Source organism: Natator depressus, chromosome 1 (genome assembly GCF_965152275.1).
Source record: "Natator depressus isolate rNatDep1 chromosome 1, rNatDep2.hap1, whole genome shotgun sequence".
Taxonomy (NCBI): Eukaryota; Metazoa; Chordata; order Testudines; family Cheloniidae; genus Natator; species Natator depressus.
This window is the reverse complement of record NC_134234.1, coordinates 291,935,407-291,960,400: the sequence shown is the minus strand read 5'-3', so window position 1 is coordinate 291,960,400 and position 24,994 is coordinate 291,935,407. Positions and strand designations below refer to the sequence as shown.

The 24,994-nt window shown below is 40.8% G+C and overlaps 1 protein-coding gene across 1 annotated transcript; it reads right to left on the bottom strand.

Moving 5' to 3' along the window:
• Positions 1–918: 918 nt before the first annotated feature.
• Positions 919–24,408, bottom strand: DBX2 (developing brain homeobox 2). Its single transcript, XM_074951818.1, has 4 exons — positions 24,096–24,408; positions 8,606–8,701; positions 3,987–4,174; positions 919–1,652 (listed from the first exon to the last, which is right to left on the bottom strand). The coding sequence occupies exons 1-4, from the start codon at positions 24,406–24,408 to the stop codon at positions 1,323–1,325; spliced, it is 927 nt and encodes a 308-aa protein (XP_074807919.1). The 3' UTR covers positions 919–1,322.
• Between the last annotated feature and the right edge of the window lie 586 nt (positions 24,409–24,994).

Here is a 24,994-nt window from a genome sequence, read left to right as displayed (position 1 = left end):
AAATTCTATAGTGTGTCGTGCAGGAGGTCAGACTATATGATCATAATGATCCCCTCTGGCCTTAAAAATCTATGAAGGGAGTCAAGCAGCTCTGCCCTTTTATGTCCTAAATTTCTCCAAACAGGTATTACATCTGACATAAAATATCTCTAACCATTCTCCTCAACGAACACATTCACAAAAATTACAATAAGAAAACACATTCCTCTTTTTTTGAGCTAAAAAGTTTCTCAACTGAACAATAATTGATTCTTAAATCCAATAAAGTGATTTCCTTAAAGTGGATGAAGCAAGCAAATCATTTCAAGTAAAGCTATTTTAATACTACCATTTCAAGCTAGTTATATACATAAAATACTGTACTGTATTTAGGAACAAATGCAAACCCACTGGAACCAGCTTAAATTGTCAGGAATAAGTCTGGTACAGCATGTTAGCTGTCAATTTTTTTTTTTTTATGTAGAGCAAGAGTGTCAGTTTGAACAATTATAGTACTGCTGTCAATTCCATGTGGGTTCTAATTTTCCCTTGAGCTATCACCAATTTTAAAATGCAAAACACAAAACAAGAGACTTTACTGACAATCTGACAAAGGCCACTAAAGCTAAGGACATTGTATTTTTCATCCCCAGGAGAAAAGAATTGACTCAGTAAATTGCATTTCCTGGCATTTCCCAGCTTGTGTCCAAATTAAAGTGATGTAAACAATGAGATTTTTTTAAAATATTCAATTCTTTCATTAGGATAACTCATCTGAGTTGTTGCACTGTACTGTATACACAACTGGATACCTATATGAATGAGGAAAGATGGAGAAATACCACTAAAAATACTTAGATGTTTTCAATATAAACCTCTTGTGAATGTCACACGCTGTAAGCAATTAAAAAAAATTTAAAAAATTTATGAGCTTTAGAGAAAGGATTTTTTGTCTATCCTATGGGCAAAAAGAGCTTAATGAGTCTGACTACAATAAGAGAGAAAAAGTATGGTATCAGTTTGTTTTAATGAAGATGTATATACAGCACAGTATGTAAATCAAAGCAAAATGTCAGTTTCATACTCTTCGCTTCATTTTACTTACCATCCCTTCCTAATTCACTTATAAGTTCAGTATAAGACCAGAAAAGACATGAGAGAAGATTGAATATTAAAGAATATTTCTTGCAGCATTAATTGTTTGTCATTTTAATGGTGTTAGATTTTAGTAAGTGATGAGGTATAAACTGGTTAGCTTTACAACGTTCAAACATTGTTAGTTTTAAAAGACCACCCATTTAAAGTCTATGTTCTTTGATCATTTGCAGAACTCAGTCATTCCTTTATACTGATAATGTAACTGCCTGGTCTCCAGTGTCTTGTTCAGGGTACAAATACAATGTGCCCTGAAATGAGTCTGCTCCTTGAGGTGGCTGTGCGCTATTTTTATTATTCAGTCTTTCTGAAGGTTCTGGAGAATTCTCCCTCCATCTCGGACTTGCCTGCTGTTGAGACACTTCCCATATAGAAGGACACGGGGAAGTAAAATTCAGAGTGGATCCTGAGAGGTAGTTCTCTTGAAGACCCTCTTCTTGGAGGCACCTGTTTGAAAGCACTTCTTTTTCTTTGGAGTTTCGCCATTTCATCCTTCGGTTCTGAAACCAAATTTTCACCTGTTCCCAAGTTAATTGGAGGTTATTATTGTTTTCTTAAAATAATTTTACCTTAATCCCTTTTTTCTTGAAATCCCTTCAATTTTACACACTTCTCTCTGGGCCTGACTGAAGTCAAGTTCAACATAGCTCCAGTGAAATCAGCAAAGCTATGCCAACTAACACCAGCTGAGGATCCAGCCCATTATTATTAACAGTCAGACCAAACACTCCCCTCTACTTCCACCAGCATAGATGAGGTGAGGATTTGGCTCAGCAGACTGGAAAGAGGGCAGGTAGTGGCCAAGGAGACGACAACTTTCCACAGCATGGCTACAGGAGCTGTGGCTCTTACACCCACCGGAGCAGCTGAGCATGGCATGGCTGCAAGAACAACGTGGCTATTGACAGTGGGCTGCAGGCCAGAAGGCAGAGTGGTGGCACTGTAGGCTCCAGGGATCTCCTAGGACCCATGTGGCTCTCCTGTGGGTTTTGGGACAAAATCCTCTTTCCAGTCCTTAGATGGCAAATCCTGCCCCCAAAGGGTACAACTACAGATTGACACTCACAGTCTCTCCTGTGTTTTATATAGGAAAAACCTAGAGAGGAATGATGGACCATTATTTTTATTAAATTGTTTTTCTTTTAGTATTAGTAGTTACCTCCCTCTAAGTCCATTTCCTATTCCCCTGGGCTCAACTGAATATCCAAAAGGCAAAAGAATGTAGGAGGGAAATACCTGCAACATACAGTATTTGAATAGGTTTCAGAGTGGTAGCCATGAAAGTTTATGCCCAAATAAATTTGTAGTCTCTAAGGTGCCACAAGGACTCCTCGTTATTCTAGTATGTGAATACGCACTGTGAGGATTTTAGAAAGCTCACTGCAAAGCATGATTGTACACTGTCAACATGAAAAGAAACAGTTTGTCCTATGGTGATTACTATTCTGCTTCAGCTAATAGACTGGAAAGGGTCTCAGTCTGTGCATTCTTTATTTTTTATGGCTGAAATGTTCAAGTTAAAAATTACAGTAATGTACAGTGCTCCACCACCATTCCCAGCCTTTACAGCCTATGAGTTATCTTCTCCCTCAAGCTTTAACTTATGACCCTTATGCATGGGAAAAGCTCATTCTAAAAGTGTACAGCCACTATCTTGCCTCCTTTGAATTCATCCTTAAGACTCATCTCTCCCAAGATGCCTTCAAAACCCTGCTTGCTGACTATGGCGAGGCAGGTGATGTGTTGGGACTGTTCCTCTTCTTATTCCCTTTCTCTCTCTCCCTCCCCCATTCCTGCCACTTCCCCTCTCCCTCCCCATTACCTCCATGTAACTAACGAAATTGTGCCAATCACACAAGCTTATTTTCTTGTGTGTTCTATTCCTGTCCCCACCTTTTGTTTGTGTGTCTTTTAGACTGCGAGCTCTCCAGGGCAGGTACTATCACTTTAGCTACATTTGCAGAGACACCAATACACTGGGGTCCCAAACCTTATCGGCACCTCTGGGTACGATCCAACTATATGTGTATGACAAGAGTAACACTGTAGTGCTATTAAACACTGGGCCAAATCCTGAAGTCCTATTCTGGAACACATAATACTCTCATATGGAAAAACCCCTGGAAGGTGGCCAAGTAGGAGAGCTGGGAACCTCCAGTAAGGTCACCTCATAGAATTTTCATTCTAATGCTTCTCTCAGCCCCATAGGTCTCCCTCTGCCTGGAGCAAGGATCAGCTCTACAGGGAAGGTTGCTGCCTCCACTGTCCCATCTCCCTAAATGGCATGAGTCCAGTAGCACTGCCATTAGCATAGCTCCCTGGTGGCTGCTCAGTAACAGGTGCAAAAACAGAGAAAACTAAAAGAGCTCTGAGCCTGGATTTCTGTGCAGACACCTGGAAGCAGAGCAGAAGACAGTGCCCTGCTCCCAGATCCTTGCAGAGCTTTGTGCATGTAGGGCCCAAAAATGGCCATCAGTTAGGGCAATAGGCCTAGGGGATGCTAGTGTTCAGAGGGGACTTTCCTCCACCTTTGTATGGAAATGGGGATATCAACTTCTGAATGCAGAGCAGTACAGGATGGGGACTCTCTTTTATTCATTCTTTACGCAGGGAAAACTACCATTGGCTTCACTGAGACTTTTGCCTAAGTAAGGACTATAGGACTGGTCCTGGGCTGTTTATATCCCCACCCCTCTCCAGCAAAGCTATTTTGAAGGTTTTTCTTTCAAAGACAGAAAGCTGTGAATTATTATTATTTATTACTTGTGAAACAGTAGCACCTAGGAGCCCTAAGTCATGGACTGACTTCCCATTGTGCTAAGCGTAGTACGAGGTCTCCCAATCCTCCATACCTGTGTCTCTTTCAGACCCAGGTTAATGGCGAGTTTCTTTCTGTCTGTTTTGCTGATATACTTCTGTTTCTGAAACATCTTCTCCAAAGCTCTTCTCTGGTCTTCAGAAAAGACAGCTCTTCTTAAAATACCTCTCCGGGCTTTGGAGTTGGAGTCCTGGGTCAACAGAGGCAGAACGCTTTCCTCCCCTAGAGGAAATGGAAGATAGCGTTACACTACGTATAACATATCAGAGGAATATTAAGCACTATATTTTACACCACTATCAGACTGGAGTCTCACTTTTGAGTTGTTGGTGTTACAAATGTGTCACGGTGATTCAGTCATGTTCAATAAGGGTCAGATTCTAGACTGGATGCAGCGATGTGGCTCTCATCAACTTCAGTAACACTGGGATCTAGATGTGTTATAGATGGCCAAGATTCTGCTCTTTGGAGTGATAAAAAGCATAACCAGATGAGTCTATGTAGGAGGTTGAATGTAGAGCTCTTTTTATTGTGAAATCCAGAAATGATCAGGGAGAAAGATCTACATTTTTCCTTACACAATATGATCAGGGTGAGCAAACTGCAGTGAGTTTTTCATGGGTGCTCATTCTGCCCCAGTATAAAATGCATAATGAGATAAGAATGGGGCTAAGTAAGCTATGCTATACATATAATGTAATGACAAGGCTTTCGTAGTAGACTTTTCCATAGAAAATCATTGGCCATTCGCATCTTGATTATTATGGAAACTATAGATTGTTATTAAAAGCTTTTTGGAGTACTTGAATTTATTCCATTCAGTCTCATTTCTAATCCTTTAACACCTTTCAGCAAGCTCTAGTATGGCAGTTTATTTTGGGCCCAGTCACACCCCTTTGATCTGTACTCTGAGGGGACCTTCTGCACATCCAACTCATGGAGCAGGGGCACTCACATCATCCCTCCACCAGCCCCAGAAAGATGATGAAAAAGTGATACAGCTCTAGGCTTTATTATGTGCCCTTTCCCCCACCTCCAAAGAAGGATCCATTTTCCATGGGAATCCACAAAGCAGTTGCTCGCTAGGAGTGTCCTGACAGTGCACCTCCAACAGCACCAAATTCCAGAGAGCAGGGCTTGCGGGAGGTACCAGAGGCCCACTAAATACGTGCTGAACCCAAATATTATATGTGGCTTTTGGGCAAGGACAAACATACTCCATAACCATTACCTACAGGAAAGCGCCTTCTTTGAGCAAGAAGCAGTTTCCACATCCACATAGCCTTAGACACCTGTGGACTTTCTGTGGGCCAGCAGTCATAGAGATGGTTTTGTTTTGAAATCACATTAGTTTTAGAACACAAAGGTACAATCCAAACATCTCAGATATAACCTTCTCTCTCACAGAAGCTTCAGACTGATTGCCTTCTTAGTATAGTGTCCTGATCATTCTCCCATTGAATTCACTGAAAAAAAATCCTATGTAGAGATGATCAAAATAATTTCAAGTTTTGAAATTTTCCAACAAAAACTAAATTATTTGACAAAACGATTAATGAATATGTATCCCTTTGACAATTTTTTAAAAAATTCCAGTGAATTTTTAAAAAAAAAAACATGTCCCCATTGAAATGCTAGTCAAATTCAGCTGCAGCTTTCACTAACCACTAATTGGGGGTGTACTAATCTTTAACTTTAAAACATTATATATATAGATGTATGTGTGTGTTTTTGTAGACAGAAACGCATGCATGCATGCACGCATACAGTTTAGTCTGAATAGAGTCCGAACATGTCCCCATTGTATATATCACAGTTTATTAGATATTTTTGTGATGTATATCTGAGTGGTTTTAAAATTAAATGTTAGTATATATGAAGTTACAGCTTGGAACAGCCACATATCAACTTTAAAACTGATATTTCAAACCACTCACACAAACATCAGAGTTTACTGGATACTTTTGTTATGTTTATGTATGTAATACGACATAATAGGATTCTGTTCAGACTCAAATATGCTGACTATGGCATACAAGCCCCAGAAAGCCATATCTGAGACTTCTGAAGAGGGCCAACCTATTCATGGAAAATTTCAACACAGTGCATAGAACCCTCTAAAACCCCATTCTGCTGCTGAGAGCTTCTTGGGGGCAAGAATACATGGCTGCAGTAGGAGGGAAAGAGTTAAGTCTGGGCTGCAGTTTAAAAAATAGCTGGAGTGGTAGTTCCTGACCAGTCCATACAGCCTCCATTGAAACAAGTGGAAGAGATATCTCCTCTTATCCTCACAATTGCCACAGGGGAGGAAGAAAATAATTTCTTAGCCAACAAGGCTGGTCCTCACCTCACCTCCCTTGCTGAGCTCCAAAATGGAATTGTCAGCCAAAAACAGGGTGTCAGATTATGTGACCCCTTTACAATTTTCTTTCCTTGATTATTGACCGGCAGTCACTCAGCTAAGAAGCGGCCACTAGAACACTGAATTCATGCACCTACCTGCCATACCCAGGAAGCAGGTAGGTGACTCTTTTAATACCAATATTAGAATTATATAGTAGGGAAGAACCCACCCAGTTTGGGGAGAAACCTCTCTGACTTAGTATACCACAGTAATGGATGTAGTATAAATGCCCAGCTAAACAAAAACTAAGAGTGAGCAGAACCACAGACAAGCACTAGTGAACAATGGAGCCAGCCACTTGGTCAAATTTTAAAGCTAACATTTTTGGGGAGGTGAACATTCTGATAAGAAGGTGGTCTAGGAATTTTGTTTTAACTGCTCTATATTAAACAACATAAAATACACCAAAACTGTACACATAAAAGCCAACCTCTGATCTTGTGGATGGAGTGAATACGCTAATCGTACAAGTGAAATCCACTGAGTGTACATTGTCTACTTTTCTGATACTTGGAGGCATGAGCTTACACACACAGCACAACAGTTATGTCAAAATGAGTTAAGCGAAGCAAGTCTGCAGTCTGTCCTGCTGAACAGACACTGAAAGGTTTAATACTGTGTTGACATAAATGCTAATATGGTACCAAATGTTTGGCATGGGGTTTTTTGTTTTTTTGTTTTTTTTAAGTCTTTCCTTCGTATCCTAATATATGGTGATAAATGTCTTCTTAATCTGTGGAACAATCTTAATTTGCCTTCATGGCAGAGACCACCTTGAAGGAGCAAGTAAAAGCTTTAGTCATGGTTTCAATTTTTTCATTTGAATTCAATACATTCTAGTTAAATGGACAATTAATAGGTCACTTCCAAAATAGTAGTGTATCAGTCCTGGTTAATAAACAATCCCCACAGTTGATAATAGGCCCTATGTATTCAGCAAGTCCCTGTATACACTCAGCTCATCCACTAAATCCCTTTTCAGGTAGACAGGGTTATATGGGAAGATGAGCTAGAATGAGTCTATAAAAGTCAGTTTCATTCACTGCTTTATTTTTCAGTCAAGTGCTTTAAATGCTGTCCAGAAATTCTCTTGGAATGTGAGACAGGAGAAAAGACTGGCACATAGAGCATTGCTTTATGACCATACAAAAGGGCAACTGACCCTTGCCCAGGCCTTTTCAATGTGAAATGGTTCCTAAAGTTCATCTGCACAGTGAAAAATTGTGGTGAGGTCGCGTGTGGATGAGTAAAGTGAAAGTGGTGATTGGTCATGGTGCTGTCAACCATTGTGATGGAGCTGGGGCCATGTAAAACGCTCTGTGGGAAAGTGTCAACTCCCTAAAGAGGTGCTCAGAAACTTGCAGCTCATTAAACTGCCAGCATTTGCTGCCTCACTTGTCAGGAATCATTCGACTTAGCAACTGCCCTTCGGAAACATTCATAAAACACATACACATAGTCAGCAGTGGTTTGAATTCAACTATGATAAAAAAATATATGTTCCAGAATGCAGAAATTGCTATTTCCATTCGGACTGACACACAGTTCTGTGCTTTTTACTCAACTCTGAGGAACTAAAGTGTATCCTCTGCTTGTCTTCCTTAGTCATAAACATCAAAACTCTTTAATAAATAATCTTATATGATGCACAAACCTCAAAAATCAAGGGTAAATTTAGACACTGATTAAGTGGTAATATAAAACAAAGCTTTCATCCCAAACGTATAATACTGGAACCAAATCATCTTCCACATGTCTTCCAGTTTTAACATTATAATCTAAAACAAAATTAAATGAATACAGGTGTTTGTCTGCTATGAACAGAATGGCTGGGTTTTGAGGATTTTTTTAAATCAAGTTAACATTTCCTGAATCATAATTTATGCCAAGCAGACATTAATATGCAGTGTCCATTTTATGATCTTTCCATTCTTTTCTTTTCCTGTTTGCAAATGCATATTGATACAGATTTTAAAAAGAGTTATTGACTCTTAAAAGCAAACTGAAAACAAGGAGCGTTCCTCAGTTAGCTGTCTGGATGTTTCAATGCCATTAGAAATCTCTCACAATTGCTCAGTGTACTTAAGTTTAATAAATCTTTGGAAACCTTCTGAATAGGATTGCTGTGATTTTACTGAGGAATTAGCTGCTGCCATTGCATCACCAATTAGTTTTCCAGAACACATTAAATCCTGCTGCTTTGGTTTACAGAATAACTCAAGCATTACTGATGAAGCATAAAAACTTACTTGGAAAAGCAGTGGGGGATACAGGGTGCTGACAGGACCCACCGCAGCATGCTGAGTAGAATGGTGGGGCTCGGAGAAAAAAATGTTTGGAAAGAACTGCAAATAAAGCATAGATATAATTGATTATCCATTAATCTTAAGTGATATTCACAACAACAATTTTCAAAAAGTCAGCATTTGAAGTCCTTGCCTCACAAACCCTGCTTCCTTTTCTTAAGCAGAGATTTTTTTATACAAAGGACAATCAGCCAAATAATCTTTAAGTAACTTAATCAAGGCTAGTTTTAACTCATTTATTGCTACAATTTTGACATATTGAACCATCACAGTACATTTATCACAAGACTGCAATTCCGAGGATCCAATATTTATTTGTTTTATTGCCATACATCCTAACTAATATATCTGAAGACATTGGCCAAAATTCATAACTACAGTAAATCCGTCTAAAAGTTATTTTATACAACCTTGCTAGGTAAAATGTACTGGGGAGGGATACCTTTAAAAAAAAAAACAAAAAAACAGAACTGACAGGCACTGCCTGACAATGAGTATCTTATTTATAGGTCAGGTTTTTTTTTACTTTTACTCACATGGAGTAAGGAAATCAATAAACATGTCTCTATGAAAATGCCTGTAAAATGTAATAGGGATAACCAACTAAGTTCTATAGAAATTATTCTAAAACTACAAGGCCTGATTCTTCCATTCTTCTGTTAAATAGTACCTCACTACACAAACAGTCCCATTTATTTGTAAGAACATGCAGAGAAAGATTCTATTAAATACAACTAAGAGGTGCAGAACTGGGCTCAGAGAATTGGACATCTCTATAGCGGTTTTTAAACCGGCCTACAGAATTCTGTGTTAATTTCTACAGAATGTCAAAAAAAAAAAAAAAAAAAAAAAGCACAATGGAAAAGATCATATTCTGTAGTAAATTCTATACGACATTTCCATTAGGATAATTTTTTTCTAAAACATATTCTTGATTATATTCACATTTTTGCCACACCAATGAACTATTAAAATGTGGTTTTCTTCTTCTTTTTCCTCCAAGTTGAAGGCAGACATGCTATAGTTGAAAAAATAATATATTTTCAAAGTTTGATATGCAATGTAACCACTGCATCAGTTGCCTGACTTATTGTGGGGGGGGGGGGGGGGAGAGAAATCCTCTTTGTGTTGTAATCTGTCTAAATCTCCAGTGTCACATCTGAATAAAAAATATTTTGTAATAAACTGCTTATTTTAAAAAGACTTTGAACAACACTCTTTTTTCTATACAGAACCAGTCAATAACCAGAACTAAAGATAGACAAATGCACTCATTTTGATCCATCAATCTGCCTCATTTAATATAATTTTTAAAAAATTTTTGGCATGATTTTAAAAATGAGCACTCAAAATTAGGCTCTTGAGTCCATATTCACACACCTTCATAAGTAGCTTGATTTTCAGATGTGCTGCGCACCTCCCATTGTAATCAAATATGGTCTTAGAAGCCTAACTTTAAGAAGTTATTATTTAAATCTTGGCCTTTACATTAAATTTATCTTAACAGATGACAACCCTTATTGTAAATGTATTCTCTTTTGATTATACAGCAACAAGGATAATCATTCTTTTGTAGCTGCAACTGTTCATCAGCACTGTGGAATTCCAGGTGCAATATAAATAAATACACTAACGTAACTGATTGCAAGCTGGTTGTCCAAACTGTCGGAATATGCTTTGGAGGCATTTACAAACAGACAGGATCATCAAACATAGAACTGTTTACCATCAAAAACAGTTATGGTAGGCAGTTTAAAGAACATAAAAAATATAAAGTCAAAACTTGCCCACGTTACTTATCCAAATAGTCCCATTGGCATCACAATGACCTTACAGTATAGGGCACCAATAGAACTACTGGGGCAAGTAAGATGGGCAGGATTTGGCACTGATTTCAGAATCACAGAAGACTGAGATGGAAAAGACCTATTAGATCATCTTGTCCATCTCCCTGAAAATGCAGGCCTATTCCTTCCAGTACATTTGCTAATGTTTTGTCCACTGTAGTTTTCAGAGTCCCAAGTGAGGGGATTTCACTGCTTTCCTTGGGAGACTATTCTACAGTCAAATAGGGAATACTCTCTAACAGCAAAACCTGTCAGTCAGCCTGAATTATCTATTTCTGAATCACAGCCTATTAGTCTTCACTATACCCCAGGCACCACACTTTCAAATATTTAATTTGTGGGCTGTTATGCCCTCCCCACCTTAGGCCACCCTATATCTATTTAATGTTTTTATCTTTATAATCATTCCCTCCTGTCCCCTGATCTTTTTTGTTGCTCATCTCTGAATTCCCTCCAATTTTTTAATATCTTCTTGAGAACATTGTGTCCAGAATGCCCTTGCAATATTATACTCTCGTCACCTGGATATATCACAATTGAATATACCATCACTTCAGAGGCGTGGGTAGCATATTCCTGCATACAGAGTTCTCTCCATTCACTAAACCTTTACGCTTCTATAAATGACTTGTAAACATAAAAGGCCTGCTCCTTTTATGTCTATGTCCTTTTATGTCTATTGAAGTAAATGTTAAAATTCCCATTGACTTCAATGGGAGCAGCATCAGAAACTAAAACACAATCCAGCCTTATAAAACCTGAAATAATCTATGCAGTTGCATGAAAGCTGCAGACAGTACCTGAATCCACTGGGATTCTGCCATCATGCAAAAAGCAAAGATCTCTAAAGACCTGCTCTCAAGTCCAACAAAGTCAGTGGGAATCTTTCCTTTGACTTCAGTGGTCTTTTGATCAGGCCCCAAAACTGCCTCTCTGTTGTATTTGTGATGATGCACCTAGAAATAAGATGCAGATGACATCCTTCCACAGATCTCTGAAACAGGTGGCTTCTGGGGCTGTTTTTTTAGATTAATCTATTCCAGACCTTGTGGGATAAACAATGGTCCCGAGTTTCTTTAGATGTATAGCCAATGGTCATTAAACATCTTTAAATCTTTCAGCTATGAGATCTACATGCAAATTCTTAGAGACACTGGGTCAGATTTTCAGGAGGTGTACATCGGTGTAGTTCCATTGAAATCAATGTGTGGGAACTACACAGATTTGCATCAACTCAGGCTCAGGTCCATTATGTAGATGTGTAGCACTCCCCAGGAGGACCGGGGGTCCGTAAAAACATGGATGGTTTATCTTGATTCAGACAAGTACATTTTTTTTTATGTATGACAGATATAGTAAATAGTTTTATTTTATTAAACTTTTTTCAAGTACCATGTGTGAAACAGCATAACAGAATGGAAACTGTCTGCGCAAAAATGATGCAATACATATTGGTCAGGTTCATTTATTCCTGAATTTTATACAGCATGATTGTAACGGTAGGTATCATGTAAAACAAATATTGGATATAAGGATGGGGCAAATATTATATACATTTTATTTCCTTCTCATATACGAAATGGTAACTCAATTGCTATTTGTTGGTCAAGCAATTTCAACCAAACATTTTTTAGTCCTTACATAAAGGCCGAAAACAGCTGCAATGCCGGTTGGCTGCTAGGAAACCTGGGGTTTTTTGATAGCCAGAATTAAGCACATGGTAGCCATAAAACTGTTTATGTACAGACCCATCTGTGAATTAAACATTAACCTTGGGCCAATCCTGCAAATCCTTACTCCTGGGTCTACTCCTCACTCCCCCTAGCATTCCCATAGAATTAAATGGGACAATGTGTGGGACTAAGCAGCACTATACACAGGTGTATGGGTTCCAGGTTTGGTCACACAGATCATGAAACTCAAATCAGAATAAGGAATAAATTCCACTGCCCTGCTTACATATGAAAGAGCTCAAAAATTATTTTATGTGCTTTTTTCTTGAAAGTGACAGTACCTGGTCCTAAATCTCCCAGGAGTTAGTATTTGAAACAATGATAGATTCTTGTTATACTATAACAGGATGGTGAATACAAAATATAATTAATAATGCTTATTTATATTCAACTTTAGAAACCCAAAGCATTTTACAAACACTAAGCAATTAAGTATACTGTAGTATACTTGTACACTTCAACTGAATCCTAGCATTCAGCAAAGGGTAATACTTAGATATTATCTCAGACACTGACAGCCTAAAATGCTTTCCAAATCTGAAAACAAAATAGTTCTAAAACTGAAAATTCTGCCACACTAGAAACTCATGTCTATAATGCAGATAGAGGTCCCAAAACACAGTCCTTTCCATAGTCAACTTCCTAAGTACAGTTCACATGAAATGAGTTTAGATTAAATCATTATGAAATTCTAAAGTGACTTGTTTTCAAGGGGCTTCTGGGGTGGGGTATTTTTTTTAAAACTCTATCACTTTGAAACATGTTAGGAAGTATTCTAGGCCCTAATTCTAAAATTCGCTGTATATTCTACAATTCACATGCACCTATGTGGAACCCTATTTTTTTCACCTGCAGCACTGAGGTTCTCCTTTCTGCGTGACTGAAGACCCAGATAAACGTGTTTGAAAATATACCTTTCCAAAATATTAGACCTGAATAAATAATTCATCTGACAAATTTAGCCTCCTTTTCTGGCCATGGAGTAGATACTAAAAAAAATGTGATTTCCTCGCATTTATTCATTCTTCAGAATAATTAAAACACATTTTCAATAAACAAAATTTAACTCTATAGCATAATCATGAACAGTTCTCTGCAAATATCCAATAGTGGATAGCCCAGGGGCATTGGTTAGTTGTGATTGGCCAAATAAGTCACATGGTGTTGTTTCTGTTCACAATTTGGATGAATGTTCAAGTCTAAGGAACCAGAGCTGCACACACCATGGTCACAGAGGGGATCAATCCTAAGACTTTTTCAGCACCAAAAGCACAAGCTTTCACCACTTGACCTAAAGATGAAATTCCTGTCTGTGAGACAGTAACAGATTGCAGAGTTGCTGAGATCTGCCACCAGAGGGAGTCACAATCACATGTACTTAGCTAGTGTATTGTGCAAGGTCCACTCCTGGGGGAATTCTGCATCTAAAAATTAAAAATTCTGTGCCAACAAAAAATTCAGCGCATAATATTTTAAAATACTGAAAAATTCTGTGAATTTTATTTATCAAAATAACACTACATAATCACATCAGTTTCAATTATTTTGGTAATTTATTTCAAAATACCTGTCAGCAAGTATGTCTGTGACAATACAGACACACACACACAAATTCTCCCAGGAGTAGAAAGTTAAAGACAACGCAGTTCGTATTTCTCTGCCTCCTCCCCCCAAGAACCCAGCTGCAGGGCCTCCCTAGTTCAGATACCCACACCCCCTCTGGAGCCCAGCCACGGGGCACCCCCTTGTCCAGATACCTGCACCCCCTTCCCTCAGAGCCCAGCCGCAGGGCCCACCCAGCCCAGACAGCTGCCTCCTCCCCCTCCAGAGCTCAGCCATGCCCCCCCAGCCCAGACACCAGCCCCCCTTTGCCCTTCAGAGCCCAGGGATGCAGAGGGAGAAACAGCTTGATGCTGGGTCCCAGGCATGTGTGGAGTTTCCTACATGCCACCGTCTCCTTCCGTCAGGGTGTGTGGGGAACTGCAGCTGCCAGGAACCCTCTAGCTTCCTCCCGCTCCCCACAGCAGTGTCTTCTATGTGTGAGCTGGGCTCTGCCAGGTCCAGCGGCTGCAGTGGCAGCCAGCAGCATTGCAGCCCATTTCTGTGCGGGAAAGGAAATTCTGCATGCACAACATTATTTTCTGCAAAATTCTGCATTGTGCAGTGGTGCAGAATTCCTGCAGGAGTAAAGCTCTTCTGATGCATTTACTGTTGCAAATTTAAATTTGGGTTTCTGTGAATATTCACACATGCCTTTCTTTCCATGAACATTCATGTCAATAAAACTTGATGTTCAGACAGCAAACATAAAAGCAGTGCATGCGTGGCAGACGTAGATCTATTTAAAAATGTGAGCAAATACCCTTCGAAAGTATTTTGCAACTCCTTAAAAAAACCCACCAAAAAAAGTATTTTAAAATCCTGCATAGAAAGTTAATGGAAATAATTGTGTTTTCATTTTTATGTTATTAGTTTTCAGTAGGGCTTTCAAAAATTAGCCAGTTAGACACTGTAAAAAAAAACAAAAACAAGATGCGTCACCCAAAAGGGGTTGAAATATGCAAGTAGCAAGATGATCTTTCCCTTGCAGCCACAAAAATCAGACAGATGTTAAAGATACACCTAAGGTTAGGTGACAACATCTGAGACTCTTTCTTTTCTGTATGCTCCTTATCACTTTAGGGGTTTATGCATATTTCTCTATGTATCCTTTATCTTGGGGACCATCTACATGGCAAGAAGGGTGCACTGGAAGTATGCCATGTGGGCAGACTTTGGTCAATGGCATAGCTGGCATGGATTTCACATATGGGAACTAGAATCACTTCTGTGACAATATTAGGCACTCTGCAAATCTTACCACCACATGTAGAATGCAAAGCAATAGTAGAGCATATAGACTCATTGCCTAAACCATGCCACAAAACCAAACAGTCTCAGCAACCACTTCTAGCACACTAGGGACCAATCATGTCCATTAGAGAAGCTGTAATCAATGATAAAATAAAAAAATTAATTAAATTAAATAATATCATGAGGAAGGGTGGGGTTGCGGTACTAAGAAAACAGTCCCTTATTTTTGAAATGCAATGTTGGCAATTCCTTTTACACAGCCTAAGCAGAAGAAAGGGGGATCTACATAGTGGTGGATCCATTGGCTTTGTCACCAGGCCCATCCTGCCCTAGTTTTTCTCCCACATGCTGCCTATGTATGGCTGTGTCAGGGCTCCCTGCTGCTTATCTATTGTCTTATTGTGACACTAGAGTTCTCAGTGGGAATCTTCCTCCTGCCCACTCCCCACCCACTCTCTCTCTCACACACAGCCCCCCCCCCCCATGTACAACATCAAAAGAATATCCTTCTCTGTGTAACTACTAAGGACACCGTAAGAGGCAAAACAACAGAATTCAGCAATAAATGGACTGACAGATTTTCCTTGTATTCTTCATAAAACGTCTTTGTTTAAAAAGAATTCCCTGAACCCCAGGGAAATTGGGGTTATGTGGTACAATTGATTAGAGAACTTGCCTTTTGCTGCTGCAGACCTTATTTAAAATCCTGCCTTGGGCTACAAATGAAAGTAAAGGATTCTTACCATGCGAAACTGAAATGGACCTGTTATTCTAGTCCTGGGTCTCTCTTGGTCAAAATTTGCCAATTAGGCTTAAAAATCATGAGATTTTAAAATTAATAAATATTGGATTCATTTTATTTGCCTTCTGTTTTTAAGCCTTTAAGGTTCACGTTTGCAAGCTTTTCACTGCAACCACAAGGGCTAGTATTTACACTTGTTAAAATGAAAACTGAGATTCTCATCATAATCTCATGACTTTGGGACCTGGGGCTTTAGAAAAGACACCAAATATCACAAGACTCATAATAAAATAGTGAGATCTGGCAACACTGTAAATGTTGTATAATAACCTAGATAGACCAACATAATTTGGTAATATACAGAAATAGGCATCCTGCTGACGAGAGAATCGTGGGAGTAAGGACTTCAGGATCAGGCCCTTTCCTATTTAAAATCCACTCTCCTACCCTAAGAAATAAGTGTCTGATGTTTAAAAAGCCTCCTGGTGTCTAATATACTGGAATATGTTTTCAGCCTTAAGGCTGTTAAAGCAATCGTTAGCTTGCAGAGCTGAGTTCTCCAAGGAAAATTTTCTGAGGGCCACATTCGGCAAGCAACGCATGCACATAACCCCCACTGAAATCAATGGGAGTTTTTCACACAAAGAATCATGGCATGATATAGCCATCATTTTGCACTCAGGAATTTCAGTAATTTGCATGATCAGAGTAAATTTTTTCCCTTTTCATTCTTCAGTTTCTTCATAAACATAAGCATATGCCTTGAGGTTCCTGTTTCAGAAGCATCGCATTGTGCAATATAAAATCCATGTTACAATAACTGATTTCACTAAATTTAGTGAAATGACTAACTCCATCGTTTCCCCCTAAGAACCTGTTTTTTCTCCTACAGACCCAGATCCCTGGCCCTGCTAATGCTGCTTTGTGCTCCTCCAGCAGTGCTTAAACCCTGCTTAAAGGACCAGGTCCAATGCCAATCGTTTCCTCAGACTACAAAGCAGAAGACATGGCTGTGGGGAAAGGGGCATGATCAGACCATCCCTATGATCTGATGATCTCTGCTGCAATGGGCCCTGGGGGCTGTAGCTAAACAGCATAATTAGGCTAGCCTGGCAGCCCCAGCATAGGGGGAAAGCAAAGGTAGCATAAAGCGACCTTTGCACCCACTCTACTGCATTATGCTGGGTACCTAAAGACCTGCGCCTAAGAACTGGCCCACCAACTGCGAAGGGAGCAAGAAGAGGTCCTGAATCATGTGAAAATTAATTTTATATGTACCTAGTCACCACAGAATCCTTTGCATCTCCAGAGAGAATCATGGTTGCAATACTATGAGAGTCCCTAACTCTTATAACAGGGAGTCTACATTACCTAGTGAGAATCTAGAGAGTTCTGATAGTTAAAAGCAATTGATTCTTTTCTTCTTTTAATTTCAATGAAAGCTACAGAGTTACATGTCACCTGAGGACACATTCGGCTTGTCAGCCAGTTTGGAAGAAATAATTAATAATGCCTTTATTAGTGTAAATCATAAAAAATGGGTATGGACTGAAAAATCATTTAATTTCAGTAAAACGTATTTACCAATTGTTAGACTCTAGAAGGAGTAAAATGTCAATTTGCCACAAGCTTGCTATATGACCTTGAGCAAGTCACTGTCTCTGTGCCTCAGTTCTCCATCTGTGAAACGGTGGTGCTAGCACTTCCCTATCTTATAAGGGTGTTGTGAAGATAACTGCATTAAAGACTGAGGTACTCAGATACCATGATAATAGAATCCTGTAAGTATTTTAGCTAGATTTGTGTTAGTATGTGTCCGATTTATTTTATACTTACACATGTTCTGTGTATATACATGTATATATTTTACTTTAAGCAAAAAAATCAATGTGTTCAGTATACCAGCAAAGTTTGTAATGCAGGCATGTCCACTGTTGTATTTTATTTATTTCCTTGCAATATATATCAGGTGTGCTTATCATTACTCTAGGCACATTACAAAATGTAAACGCAAAGGGCCCGATTTTGGTTACATTTACCTTAGTGAAAATTCATTGGCTCCAATGGATTTGCTGTCATTTTGCACTGTGCAGATTACTTGAGAAGTACACAGCTTTATAGAGACTGATTTTCACAACTGTTGAGCAACTGCAATGTTCACTGAAATCAATATGAGCTGTGGTCACTTGGCCCTTCTGGAAATCAGGCCATAAGAAAACCTGCCAAAGAGACCTCCTAAAAGCCTTCCCAGCCCCCAAACAACTACATCCCATCAGCCTCTAAAGTGACTCTCTCACTCCAAAAAATGCTTGGGAAAACAAATGAGTGCTGCAGTAATCTAAAGGGAACCACACACATGCGCTGGTGGACTAGAGGCAGAAGCAAATTCCAGAGCCAAGGAACACCTGCTCTTACCAGCCCCCTCCCATTTAAAGCAGGACTGTTAGGCTGATCAGAAGAACCAGGATCTTAAACTTCACCCCCATAGTAACGGATAGCGCATAGCTATAAAGTGCTCCACTGGGTAAAACACTGCCTAATAAGCATGCCACCGGGTTCTACAACAGCTGTAATTTGTAATGGTTAGATGGTATAGCCCAGGCGTGGGCAAACTTTTTAGCCTGAGGGCCACATCTGGGTATGGAAATTGTATGGCAGGCCATGAATGTTCATGAAATTGGGGGTTGGGAGGGAGTGAGGGCTTGGGCTGGGGGTGGGAGTTCTGGGATCGGGACGAGGGGTTGGGGGTGCAAGAGGGTACTCTGGGCTGGGACCGAGGGGTTCGGAGGGCAGTAGGGGAATCAGGGCTGGGGCAGAGGGTTGGGGTGCAGGAGGACATCAGGGGTGCAGACTCCAGCTGGGTGTTTACCTCAAGCAGCTCCCAGAAGCAGCGGCATGTCCCCCCTCTGGCTCCTATGTGGAGGTGCAGCCAGGAGGCTCTGCATGCTGCCCCATCCGCAGGCCCCACCCCTGCAGCTCCCATTGGCCGCAGTGGCCAGCCAATGGGAGCTGCGGGGGCAGTGTGTAGAGTCCCCTGGCTGCCCCTACGCGTAGGAGGCAGAGGGGGAACATGCCGCTGCTTCCAGGACCTGCGCAGAGCCCAGCATGCACAGAGTGGGGCAAGTCCCCAACCCTGCTCCCCGGCTGGAGCTCCAGGGCCGGATTAAAACATCTGAAGGGCCGGATGCGGTCCCCCGGACCGTAGTTTGCTCACCCCTGGTATAGCCCCATGTAGCACGCACTGCAGTAATTCAGCATTTAAAAGAGATGGCATGATTCTTCACTGCCTTGCATTTTGTGCTGTCATTTAGACTTGTGAATACAAAGTGGACGTCAATTTTAACCGGCTCAAAAGGGTAGCATTTTATACAGGTGTAATGGCTACACAAAGCAGTGGAGCATAAGGATCAAGCCCATAGTATACAAATTAGAACAAATTCTATCCTCTGATGTTCCAGAATAAGGTGTAAGAAACCCAGCAGTAGGTGGTTATAGGATAACCTACCTCCAGGGAAGGTTCCCTCATAACTCCCAGTAGTTAATGGCTGGCTTATGCCCTGACAAATAAAGGTTTATATGCCTCAAAAATCCCTCTTTATTATTTTAATATTTACTGTGATAACTTGAGATACTCTTGTTATTAATATAAATGTCTAAACTTTTTTTAAATCCTACTAACTACAAGGTCACAACTATATCATGTGGTAATGAGTTCCATAGACTAATTAGGCCTGTAATTCCAGAATTAATGTCCATAGGTGTTTAAGCAGTCAGATGCAACAGTTAAAATATTTTTTCTTTACTAGTTGTGGAGCAAGAGATCCTCAGCTGGTATAAATTGATGTAACTCCATTTAAATCAATGGAGCTACAACCAATTTACACCAGTTGAGGATCCCATTGTGTTTGCCTGTATGGTTTAACTTTTATATAGTTTATTATTTGCACATGGTGGTAATAATTAAAAACCAAAATAATTTAAAATAAGCTTAAAATTCTATAACTCGGTTGTACAACTAAATAATCAATATAGCAAAGGAAAGTATTGATTTTAACCCCTTCAATAGCCTCATAGCCAGCAAAGGGATGTCTCTTTGAACACTGTTCATTGTGTGACATATCTCATAGCATGATGCTTTGTGGATGACTGTTCGTCATCCAGCTTTTCACTGGGGACATTTTGGCACTATTATTAAAGTACACATGGGGCTAAAAATATGGAACTATAAATGTAGACCCTTTGTAACTCACAACAGGAATGAAAAGGCACACGATAAAGCACCGCTGACAGAGACTCACAATGGCTGAGGCAGGCAATGACCGAGCTCTAATGCAATCAGATGTTGCCATGGCCAGATGTCACAGATAAAGGGTGTCATCCTGCGTCCCTTGCAGGCATTGATGGGAGTTTTAAGGTTCAAACAGAAACCAGGATTTGGGTTCTTACATGGTGTTAAAAGATTTTATAAATCAAGCCCATTTGTTAATTTTTTTTTTTTTTTTTTTTTTTTTTACAGAAGTTGTGGATTCTTGTTATTTTCAGAACTGTAGCAAAGGTTCAGTTCATTCAGATTTTCAGTTCCCAGACTGATTGTGCATTCCTTGCTCCCCTAATACTCCCATTAACCTCACTGGAAGTTTTGGACACATAAGCAATACAGGATGAATACAATATTTATGACACATTTCAGTTCCCCTTCATTGAAAAGTATACTTTTTTTCTTTTAAATACAACTGAATGCTAAGAAATTCTGCTACAGTAACTAGCTCAAAGTATACATAAAGCTAGAAGAGCTCAATTTGCTTTGTCATGATCATTCATTTTAGTTAAGACTTGGGCCAAGATTTTCATCAGTACCAACTGGTTTTGAGTGCTGAACTTGAGACAACTTAAAGGGGTTTGATTTTCATAGGGTGGATAGATGCCCAGCACTTTCAGAAAATCAGGCCCTTTTGAAGCGGCCTCGCATTGCATATCCAAAAACATAAAATCAGTGGTCACTTTGAAAATTTTGACCTCTGAGAATTATCCTACTGGGATATATAGTAACGGTTCCATGCACATTTACTATGTGAAGAAAATTCTTATAATAAACATTGTGACATTACCCAAGCATATAGCTTTTTAAATGGAAAGAAGTAAGTATCCCTAGATACCACCTAAGAATCAAGTCAAAAAGAATAGTATAAATCGTCTAGTTAAAACACCTTTATTTTGCCCCAGTCCTACCGTCCTTACTCTGACGAAACTCTTGTCCTTCTTACTGTTGCAAACAAGAAAAATAACATGAGGGCCCAATCCTGGCACCTTTACTCACAAATATAGCCCTTAATCAAGTGAGTAGTTCCATTTGGATTAGTATAATGAGAAAAGACTCCTTGCTTGAATATGGGCTGTAGAATCCAGCAGTAAAGGCCAGTTTCTGAACTAATTTTCAATTTTGCCTGAGTACATAAGGAAGGATTGGACCCAGCATTCCTTGTTTCAAGTAATAAGGGACTGATCCTTCAACCCAAGGTTCCTAATGAAGTCAATGGAAACTTTGAGCTCAAGAGAAACTCGGATCAGGTCCATTGCCACTTGGAGAGTCTGACCCTGCAATTCTTTACTCAACTGAGTATCCAGAACTCATATCCCAGTGGCCTGCTGGCTAGAGTAAGAACTAATCATGCAAGTATTTGCAAGATTGGGCACACAGTAACTTCCACCTAGTTTCTAGTAACTAGGAATAGTGATGAGATGATCTTTGGGGAATCTGCCTTCTTCACTGGCATTTTTGAAATAAATAAATTCTTTTCCTTTTTTTAGTATAAACAACTAAAAATATACTCAAAATTGGGTGAAATGTGCATCCTTTCCCATTTCCTCAACTGCTTTTAACTGAGTTAGTATAAAGTAAGTTAAAATAGTTTTTAATGTTTTGATTATTTGAAAATTTAAAACATGCACCTACCTAGCCCAATCCTGCTAATTTCTTTGAGTAGACTCATTGAAGTCAATGGAACTACAAGTAGGAGCTACTTGCAGGATTTCATTTAAAATAAAATAAAAAATAGTTTTGGAGCATTTAAAAAGAATATATCATGTTTTCATTTTTGGTTTTAATACACACCTTTTGCAGTGGTAGTTTAAGGTTGTACTCCAAGTAATATTTTTGTTTGTTTGTTTACTTTGATTTTAAATACGTATTTTTTTTCTATTTAAATATAATCCAAGACTTTGAAAATATTATATTGGTCTAGAATAAGTAGGTATGTTCTAGTGGGAATTTTAATTGATATACCTTTAATTCATTATCCAGTTTTAATGAATTAATTTCTAATCCAGTTTTGAACACTTCCATAACTAGACAAGGTATCTATTCCTCAAACCTATTTTTTTAAATTTCTTACAACAAAATGTACATGAAAAGTAACACATTAAAGAAGCATAATTTGTCTGGAAAAGCTTTGTATGGTTCAAACTTGCAGGGCAGTTAAACCTGGGCCTAATAAATAAAAAACTGTGATTACCAAATAGTACAGCAAAACGTTGTGTGGTTCAGATTACTGCCAAGTAACATTACCAGTTTAAGTGACAAATCTTTCAGTATCTCTATAGTCTAATAAAGCCATGGCTTTTATTTTAACATACAAGTGACTATAGTATTAGACATATTTTGCAAACTTCTAATAAAGTTTTTGTGGTGAATTTTGCCTCTACTACTTCAAGAAAATTGTAGCTATGTCTCAATTCAATTTCTTTTTGCTACAAAAGGCCCAATCTTGCATCCTTTGTTGTACCTATTAAGGTCCACAGGATTTTGGGGGTGTCCAAGGACATTAGTATCCAGACTTATCATTATCTAAGAATCTGATCTTTCTTGTATTTCCTAAACTCAGAAGGATTTCTGGTCTATCATGTGTTTGTTCACGGTTAAGCCTCTGATATCATTTCAGATTGCGATCATTTAGCAGCACTGAAAGATCAAGGACTAAGGAAGATTTAAAGTCCTTATTACAGTGTCAAAAATTGTTAAACATTTTGCTGTGGTTATTAATCCACAGGCATACAGGACAGTAACCTTGTTTTAATCAGATGTTATATGAGGAAATGGGTCAAATATGACAGATTAATGTTTACTGGTCATTCTGTACTACCCTCTTGAACAAAGAGAAAGACCACAACAGACTTTCTTTCATAACCCTGCCATTCAGAACTGATTTAAAGAACACTTCGGTCTTGCACAGAGGGAAATTTTCCTTAAGAAGATTTAAAACCCTTTATAGTTTTATATTAGGTCATAGAACAGCAGATTCAACCTTTTACTTCGGACTCAAGGCTCTGTTTTTAATCCATCCTGGTAGTCAGTGCTGCAATTAAATCAATATCCAAACTCCCATTGAGATTTCAGTGGGAGCAGAAGCAGCCAAATGAATAGTTCTCAATTTTCGTAGCATCAATCCTGATTTCCCCAGAGGTGTTTGAAAACACTAAAAATATTAATAGAAGAAAAAAATATTTAAAATAACTTCACTGATATAGCCACTCTGGTTCTAAGACAGTAGTTTTTGGGGGGAAGCATAATTTTTATAAACAGTACTTGAATATCTATCACCCCCTCTATATAATCCATATTGATAGTAATTTGGGGGCAGAAACTACAATTACTTTTACTCAGGCAATAGGACTCTGCACAAGGAATACTATTTATTTAGATATTTCTAAGGGAAGGAGGGGGAAAATTTACTGCAATCCATTATTGATTTTCCAAATGGTGCAAAAAATTGCTTTTTAAAATGCAGTTGCACTTCTTTGAACTGTATCACTTTATTTACCAGTACTTCGGAACTGGCCAACCACACTCCGCAAACGCTTCTCTCAAGGTGTTTGCCACATAAGTAAATCACCAGTCATCAACATCAGCAGCTAAATGGAAGACAAGGCTGGGCAATTACACAGCTGGGCACAAGGGTCGGGGGCTTGAACTGAGCAATTTAAAAACATTAAAAAGCAAAGCGCATTGTGCGCGGGGAAGGGGCGGGCAATGAAATGGCGAAACCCCCGCGGGGACATCCCAGCCCCATGGGCTGCGGCAGAGCCAGGCTTTCAGGCTCTGGACCGGGCCGGAGTCTAGCGGGGTCTCGAACCGATGAATGACTCCGCCCGGCAGGGAATCCGCCCCGCTGCCCGGGGCCCTGCGGCTGCGGGGCGAGCTCCCAGGGGGAAGTTTTGCCGGCGCTGTCGGGGGCCGGGCGGGGCGAGGGGAGCGCGCTCACCTGTGGCTGCAGGAGGGAAGATGCCGGCTCTGTCCGGGGCCCGCGCTGGCAGCCCGCCACTGGCCACGGCGGAGAGGTGAAGGCGGGGACAAGCCCATCGGGCCGGCCCGGGGCCCCCCGCGGGGCTGGCTGGTTCCGCCGCCGGGCACAGCGTGAGCGGGCCGGGGAGGGGCCGGGCGAGGCTCGGCGGGGCCGCCCGCAGCAAGTTCTCGATCAGGAAACTTTTGCCCAGGTTGCCGGAGCCCGGCGGCGCCGGTAGGTCGAGCAGCGCCGAGGAGCCCGCGACGCCCCAGCCCAGGGCGGTGGGCAGCATCGCGGGGCTGCGCCGGCCGCGCCTGGCCCGGCACCCGGGGCCCGATCCGGCCGCCGCGCGGCCCCTGGGCTGAGGAGCCGGGGCCGGGGGCCGGCATGGGCCGGCGGCCGCTCTGAGGAGGCGGGGGCAGGTGGAGCAGAGCAGGGGCGGGAAGGTGTGTCCGCGCGCAGCCGGCGTGTCAGCGGCGCGGCGGCAGGAGGGACGCGGCCCACAATAAAGGGCTGCCCGAGCCCCCGGGGCGGGGAGGGGGGAAGCCAGGGGGTCCCCGTCCAGCCCCTCCACGGGCCCTCGCGCGGGGCGGGAGCGGGGCCCCTGGCACGAGCGCGCAGGGCAACCCCGGCCTCGCCCACCCCAGGCAGAGCCCGCCGCGCCTCGTGGGACCGCGCCGAACTGCTGGGGCTTCCCCCGAGAGCTGAACTCCCGCTGCCGCCCCTCAGGCCCTCCTCTGGGAGTGGCGGCAGTAGCGCTCCCGGCTTGGGGGAAATGGTCCCGCGGGGCGTGGGCAGCGACGTGTCAAAGTCCAGGCAACACCAATCGGGTTCCGAAACTGGCTCAAACCCGTTATGGAGCAAAGGCTGGGGGAGCT